This window comes from Myotis nattereri, assembly GCF_964212035.1.
Source record: "Myotis nattereri genome assembly, chromosome: 11".
Taxonomy (NCBI): domain Eukaryota; kingdom Metazoa; phylum Chordata; class Mammalia; order Chiroptera; family Vespertilionidae; genus Myotis; species Myotis nattereri.
Genome location: NC_138086.1, coordinates 32996557 through 33004791, shown reverse-complemented (window position 1 = coordinate 33004791; position 8235 = coordinate 32996557). Strand labels below are relative to the sequence as shown.

Below are 8235 nucleotides of genomic sequence, written 5' to 3'. Positions count from 1 at the left end.
ATGTCTAAATTGGACTTATTACACTACAAGTTTTACTGTGGTCCCAGCATCACTAGCCTGCTTCAAGGGCTTGCTACCCTAGTTCTCACCATAAGCTTCAAAATGTTCTGCCTATAAAAATTTTACCCCAAGTAAAAATAAAATATACTTTATCGAACACTTACTCTATTCCAAGCAGTAATCCAAGTAGTTTACCTGTATTTGCTAATTTACTCTTCAAAACAATGCAGTGAGACAAATAATCTTATTAACCTCATTTTACATCTGAGGAAACTGAGGCACAGAAGGTTAAAGTTGCCCAAGTGTACACATCCCCAGAGCCTGTGCTTTTCAGTTATTACACTTTGGGTGTTCTGATGGGCTCCCTGCCACCGTTCAGGCTCTGTGCGAAGTGCTGCGTGGTCCTAGGCCCTCAGACGCTGTTAGTAAGCACTGCCCAGTCACAGGCCATCACCATGCTGCTTACTCAATACTTGCCCTGCCCTGTTCCACTGCCACACATAAAGTCTCTGACAAATACTAGTAAATACTAAACATGTGCCAATATTTATTTAAGAGAAACAGCAGGAAAACCAAAGAGATTGTTCCAACAGCATTCAGGAACAGAAATTTATAGTCAGTCAGGAAAGGAATATCCAAATAAGATAATTGTGTTCTGGTGAACTTTTTACAGTCCAATAAGCCATCTCAACTTTGGTTCAGCTTCTCTAATTAAGCTGCAAAATTATAACATCTTCCCAATTCCCCCCTCTCACTAATAAAGAATTTGTCATTGGATTTTAGTGCCTACCCAGATCATCCAAGATGGTCTCATTTTGAGATCCTTAACTTAATCACATTTCAAAGACCCTCTTTTCAAATAAGTTCACAACCACAAGTTCCAAGTAGAGGATGTAGACATAGCCCTTTGGGAGCTACCATTTAACCCACTATCTTAGGTATGTATGGACTTCCTTGAGTTTGGTTGGTAATAACGAAATTCTGAGGGCTTAATCTCAGGATAAACTGCTAAAACTGACTACCAGAGACTATATCATGGTTACCTAACCCCATGAAAGCTGGCTCAAAACTTCTAACTTGCTTTATGTCCTCGCCTTAAACATAGCTCTCGTCTATGTTCATGTATCCATTCCACTGCTGTAAATCTCTCCTTGGGGGCTGATTCCCTCATAGGTCTGATCTGTGTGTACCCTCTACTCTGCTTAGCCCATGCATTCAGCTCTTCCTCTCACACAGAGGTCAAGGTAACATTATTGATTCCACCTGCTCTGAAACACAGTTTAATATAATTTATGATGAAATATTACTTCCACACACTCCCTCACCCAGACACTGTGAGAAAAAATCAAGGAACAAACATCCCTTATATTTGGAGTCTCCCAGGTGACATTTGTGGAGCTCTGTCAGTTTGGGAGAGTTTCAGACAAACCCTAACTGAGTTTCAGCCTTCTCTGATCTTCCACTGGCCCAATCCTTTGACAATCAAGGTATTCTGCATCATGTTAGTTGGCCATTATGGCCACTGTGTAAGGTAGGCAGAGCACGCATTATTATTCCTATTTTGCATTAGAAGAATCAGTGTTTCAGAAAGTTGAGATGGTTTGTCCCAGGCCATGTGTTAAAAATATATCTTGGATTAAACTTAGATTGTTTTTATACCTTATTCCTGCTGATGGTGTCTTCTCCTGCTTTTCCATGCACATATTTCACAGCCCTATATGAATTTTCCACAATGTTTTTATAATATATTTTTATTGATTTCAGAGAAAAAGGGAGAGGGAGAGGAATAAAAGCATTAATGATGAGAGAGAATCATTGATTGACTGCCTTCTGCACTCCCCCAGCTGGGGATCGAGCCACAATCGGGGGATGTGCCCTTGGCCAGAATCGAGCCTGGAACCCTTCAGTCTACAGGCTGATGCTCTATCCCCTGAGCCAAACCAGCTAGGGCCATAATGTCTTGATTCATATGAATTGTCTCAGAAAATAATCACTTTTCTTCATATGTGGGTTTTAAGGGGCAATATATTCATAACCACTTTTTTTCATATTTATTCTCTATAGGAGGTAGGATCGCATTTTATCTTTGTTTCTTTCCTGAGGACAGTATTTCACATTTGTCCATGTTTGTTTTATCAATAATTTTCCAGATGTAGTAATTGGTGATTCCAACCATGTCTTTTGCACAGTTAAGTTTCCATACTTGGCTTGCTGAAGAAGCATGTGTTCTCTCTAAGGAGACCCATGAGCTAAGAAGGGGCCCAGGGTTCAGATTTAGGAGACCTGGACTTTTTGGAAAGATTTTTTAAATGTTTTATTGATTCAGAGAGAAAGGGAGAGGGAGAGAGAGATAGAGTTGAGGGATTGAGCCCGCAACTTGGGCACATGCTCTGACTGGGAAGTGATCTCCTGGTGCATGGGTCAACACTCAACCACTGAACCACACCAGCCGGGCAGGAGACCTGGGCTTTTGACACTACTCCCCACTATCTGTGACTAAAAATCATTTACTTCCTTAAGCTTCTATTCTGGAAATTTGTAAAATGTAGCAAAGAATCCAACCTAATGCCTCTTACTTCAAAAGAATGAGAAAATGTTCTTGAAAGTAGTATTTGTTCTTAGCTGAAAAATATTGCAAATGCCAAAAGCCATCTTATTTTAAATTCTTCTAATGAAAGATTTAAATTCCCACTGACATGGGCGTGTTATATGGAATATAGCTTAAAGTATAGCTTCCTTGGTCATTGACAAAACTGTGAACCAAGAGAGAGTGGGCATATCTGTGTACCCTTCTGTGGATGTGTAGGCACGTTAGATCAGAAAGGACTAGTGTACACAGGTAGGGTGTCAGATAAACAAGTAGAAGAACTGGGAGCCACTGTAGCATAGAATGAAAATCTGTCAAATCCTAAAATTACCTCATTGCTTGTCTATGACATGTGTGTTGAAGATCAGGAGGAACTAAAAGAAAAATGAAGAGGAATGAGAACATTGAGTTCAGAAGAAGAGGCAACTGATGAGGGCAAGTTTTACTCAGCAAGTAATATATTTGATTATTTTATTTATCATCTATATAGTGCTCATCCACTAGAGGATACAAACATATTGTGACATCTAGAAGGAACATGTGAAAGGCAATATAAAGCAACTCTATAAGTTATGTCAGAAGACAGTATCCTGTATAATAAAAGGCTAATATGCAAATAGACCAAACTGCGGAACAACCGAACAACCGGTCACTATGTGCTGACCACCGGGGGGGGGGGGAGTGGTGTGGAACATGGCGGGTGTTGGCAGCAGGTGGCAGAGTGCGGAATATGACAGGCATCAGCCATGGCGGGATGGTGGAGCAGGTGAGCGGGGGCACCAGACCAAGGCAGGGTTCCGGTCGCTGTCATCGGGGCAAGCCTCTGGTGGTTACTGAAAATTCTTTGCTCCTGTGTTCCACAATCCTGCCCGGCGCTCACACCTGCTGCCAGCACTGGTGCCATCACTGATCACTTGGTGCTGTCAGCAGGGGCAAGCACCAGCTGCCAGCCCTGATTGCCCTTGAGGGCTTCTCCACCTCCCCCTGGTCCTGAGGGGTGATTGGGGATGGCAGCTGCTGCTCACACCCCCTGACAGCGCCAGCCCTGCTCGCACCAGCTGCTGGCACTGGCCCCAATAGCCCTGCACCATCAGCAAGTGCGAGTGGGGCCAGCACCGTCAGTGTGTGGGAGCGCAGTCAGCGTGTGGGAGCGGTGGTGGGAGCAGGGCTGCCGGCAGAAAGGGGACTGAGGGCCGCGATGGAAGGGGCCAGGAGGGGGCATGGAGGATGGGCCGAGACCCACCCCTGTGCCCACCGAAGCCATGTGGCCCCCAGTTCAAGGTGCACAAATTTGTGCACTGGGCCCCTAGTATAATTATAAAAGGTTAACTCCACATACAGATAACAGAAAGCACTATTGCTATTAGAATCAGGAAGATATTTAATACAGGGAACCAAGTGCTAACCTAACAAAAGGTGGTGGAAGGCCTAGAGAAGCAGTCTTCACTCTCTTCCACCAAGACTGATTCCCAACTCAACATCCAGAATGGCACTGTTGGGGAAGCTGCTACCTTATACCTCTTTGGGGAAGCCATCCTCAGTCTGTTGGCCTCAAAGCCCTTAATGTATGCTAGATCCCCAAACAGCTAACTCATACACTGCCATCTCTCACTCCACCTCAGTTGAGACACTTCATTTTGGGTTCCAGCAAGAGAATTCTCTATATGAGGACTATTCCCATAGAGCACAAACCACATGCACAGACACAGACTCAGGACATAGCCTATGGCTGATGTGGATGTGGGGACGGCCTATTAACATGAATCCCACCCAGCTAAGGCATTAAAGGAGAAAGGACAGAGGATGGAAGGGCAGGAAGCAAAGCAAATCATGTATTTCTAATCACTTTTAATAGTCTAGTCAGATCAGATGGCCTTGCAATAGATGAGTTTCTTCAAAGCCTCCTTGACTTCTCGGTTCCTTAGGCAATAAATGAAAGGGTTGACAGCAGGGGTGACAATGGCATAGAAGATGGAAATTACTTTGTTCAAGTTGAAGGCATGGATAACTCGAGGCCGGGCATACATGAAAATAGTGGCTGAGTAGAAGATGGTGACCACCACCAGGTGCGAGGTACAAGTAGAGAAGGCTTTCTGCTTTCCTGTGGGCATGTGTAGAACAGTGGCCAGAATATATACATAAGACAGGACAGTAATAGAGAGGGGGAGGAGTAAGATGACCAGTGCCAGGACAAAGTCCACCAACTCAGCTATGGACATGTCTGCACAGGAAAGGTTAAGTACTGGAGAGATGTCACAGAAGAAGTGATTGATGACATTGGGGCCACAGAAGCTGAGGTGAGAGATGAAGTAGATCTTCGCCAAGGAAATGCCAAAGCCAATGGCCCAGGAAGCAAGAGTCAGGTGTAAGCAGAGCCTGTGGCTCATGATGGTGGGGTAGTGCAGTGGGCGGCAGATGGCCACATACCGATCATAGGCCATGGCTGCCAGAAGCACACATTCTGTACACATGAGCGCGATGAAAAAGTAAAGTTGTATCATACAGTGAGTGAAGGAAATGCTGTTGCTCACAGACCAAAAACCAAACAGCAACTTGGGTACAGTCACAGAGATGTACCAGGTCTCTAAGAAGGACAGGTTGGCCAGAAAGAAGTACATAGGCTTGTGCAGTGGCCGGTTCTGCTGTACCAACAGGATGATGATCATGTTTTCAGCCACTGTCAAAATATAGGCCACAAGGAACATCAGGAACACTGCTGCACGCATGCCCCAGTTGCCGGGGAACCCCACCAGAATGAACTTGGTGACCCATGTTTGGTTCTCCACTTCCATATTGGAGACACAGGGCTTAGCTCTCCTGAGGGGAAAAATCACTTGGTCAGACACCATGGTCTAGTTAGAACCTTCCATCCTTTTCCTTCTCTGCTAGCAATAATCATAATAGATATTTAGTAAAAATTTAATATAAGCTAGACCATATACTGGGTATATTAAGTACATAATGTAATTTAATTCTCACATAGCTTCTTTATGCTATTACTAGAGGCCTGGTGCACAAATTCATGCATGGGTGGGTTCCAGCCAGCCCACCCTGATGGGGGCTAATTGGGCCAGGTTGGCAGCGGGGAGGGGACGCGGGAGGTTGTGTGTAGGGGGGTGATTGGGGCCCCAATCAGGCTGGTTGGCCAACTCAGTGCGTGTCATAGTGATCGGTCGTTCCGGTTGTTCTGTTGTTCTGGTTGCTTGGCTTTTATATATAGATACCCATTTTAGTGATGAAGATATGAGTCTTGGAAAAGTAGTTATTAAGTAACTTACCAAGTTCCCACTGGTAGCAGTGTAGGAATAACATTCAAGTCTAAGCTGACACCCCATGTTCTGTCTAATATCCTACATTGTCCTTCACAATCACCCCAAAATTAAACAGTTTCAAACCCGCATGTTCCCATTGCCAATTCCAGAGAATATACCTGGCTTTCCTTGCCCATCATCCACCCAGAGTTCTGGAAGCTCCTCCTTACAACTTGTTTATCCCTTACCTACTATCTCTTTCTTTTGCTCTAAATGCATTGAAATGGACCATATCTCTGTGAGGTACCTGAGAAGGGGAGGTAATAGCCATGCTTTTCAGGCCAGCCAGCATGACTCAGTGGTTGAGCATCGACCTATGAACCTGGAAGTCACAGTTCGATTCCTGGTCAGGGCACATGCCTGGGTTGTGGGCTCAATCCCCAGTAGGAGGCATGCAGGAGGCAGCTGATCAATGATTCACTCTCATCATTGATGTTTCTATCTCTCCTTCTTCTCTGAAATCAATAAAAAATATAATTTTTTTAAAAAATGAGTCATGCTTTTCAGTGTTAAAAATCTGGACCATGTCTGCTCTTGATTTGCAAAAGTAGGTTTAAATTGTTCATATGGAAAATAATACTATGATTAATAAATAATAATACAAAAATAAACTATGTGTTTCATGTACTCACAACTGTAAACCTATTTTTGCCCTACCCTATGTGACCTTGAAATATGATCCTCTCTGAAACACAATTTACTCTTCTATAAGTGGAAATATTAATATTCACCCAGCGTACATCAATGTGGATCAAAACCTAGATGAAATCTTATATGGACTATAAATAATGATAAGTGTGGAAGGGACTCTTACCTCTCCATAGGTCATTAAAGAGGTAGGTCTGGGATAAGAGGGGAGAGAGTAAAGGCTATGAGCCAAGTAGAGCAGTGAGCACAAGAAGTATGAGCTTCCTCTTAGGAAGCTTTCAGTCCTTGGGTAGGGGTGAGAGTCCCTGGGTAGAGATTTTATTTTAAATAAGCAAACAAAGATAGAAACAAATAATAAAATGTGAGACATTTCGGGGTTGAAAAACAGACAATGTTACTAGTTGATTAGGAAAGGCCCCTCTGACCAATGAAGAGGGGACATGAAGGCAGGCTCACAGCCCTTGGAAGAGCTGGGCTGCAGAGGGCAGAGAGAGACTGGGGGAAGGTGAGGGCCAGGATGTGCACGGCTCCATGGGTCGTAGTAAGGGATCTGAACAGTGTTTTCATACAATGAGAAGCAAGTGGAAGATTGACGCTAAATAGGGGCACAGATGATTCATGCTCTGGAAAGACCGCCCTATGGTCACAGCAGACTTCATGGCAGCAGGAGTGGGAGTCTGAGACTGGTTGGAAGCTAATCAGAGGTGACAGTAACCTTGACGACTAGAGCAGATTCAGAGAAGTGGGTGGATTTAAGATATGTTTCAGAAGAGTCTTTAACAGTAATTGATGGATGAATATGGAGTTAAAGGAAAAAGAAATCAAGGAAGAATCTCATATCTGTGCTTATGACATAGATGGGATGCCATTTACTATGATGGGTAAAAGTTGGAATGCTTACAGGCCTATTCCTCATAGATAAGGCCATGGCAAAGGGCAAGACGTTGGTAGGGTTATGGTTTGATTAGTTTTAACATGAAGCCTAAGTAATCAGTGCAGAAAATTATCTAACAATACGTACTGATTATGTACCAGGTGCCAGTAAGTTTGCTAAGTACTTTTCACACAATACCCCATTAAATCCACAAAACACTACTAATGAGGTGCTGTTATTCTAATTTCACAGAAGACACTGTGATTTAGATGAACATTTCTAAGTGAGAGAGTGATGAGTCAGAATCACAGCAAAGCCGAGATCTGCTGACTGTGGAAGCGTGTGTGTGTGTGTGTGTGTGTGTGTGTGTGTGTGTGTATGGCATTCTCTTAATTACTAGGCTGCCATGTAGAGATGAGAAATGCCAGATTTGGGATTTGGGATTCGCCACCTCTTTTATACATTTAAAACTTTTGGTTATTTTAGGAAATATTTTGTAAACCTACTGAAATTATACTATAGGCACATGCTATTATAGATAAGCCCAACTTTAATATATTCATATATGACACAGGTACATATTCACTCAGACAAACAAAACAAATGAACCTATAGAAATGCTTTGTAACTGTATCAGAGAAGAGATAATCATTGACTGAGTCTTAAAATATAAATAAGTGAGTGGGCAAGGCATTGAAGGCACATGAATGAGAGAACAAAGGAACAGAGGTATGAAACAGCCTGGCATTGTCAGGAAACATCTCATTATGGCCTAAAGGCTGTGTGAGTGGGCAAAGTATGAATGAATGAAAGAG

At 43.4% G+C, this 8235-nt stretch overlaps 1 protein-coding gene across 1 annotated transcript; it reads right to left on the bottom strand.

The window, feature by feature from the left end:
- Nucleotides 1-4452: 4452 nt before the first annotated feature.
- OR6B1 (olfactory receptor family 6 subfamily B member 1) lies at nucleotides 4453-5409 on the bottom strand (the record flags this gene model as incomplete). Its single annotated transcript, XM_081102716.1, has 1 exon — nucleotides 4453-5409. Exon 1 carries the CDS (start codon nucleotides 5377-5379, stop codon nucleotides 4453-4455), a length of 927 nt encoding a protein of 308 aa, XP_080958842.1. The 5' UTR covers nucleotides 5380-5409.
- Nucleotides 5410-8235: the final 2826 nt, after the last annotated feature.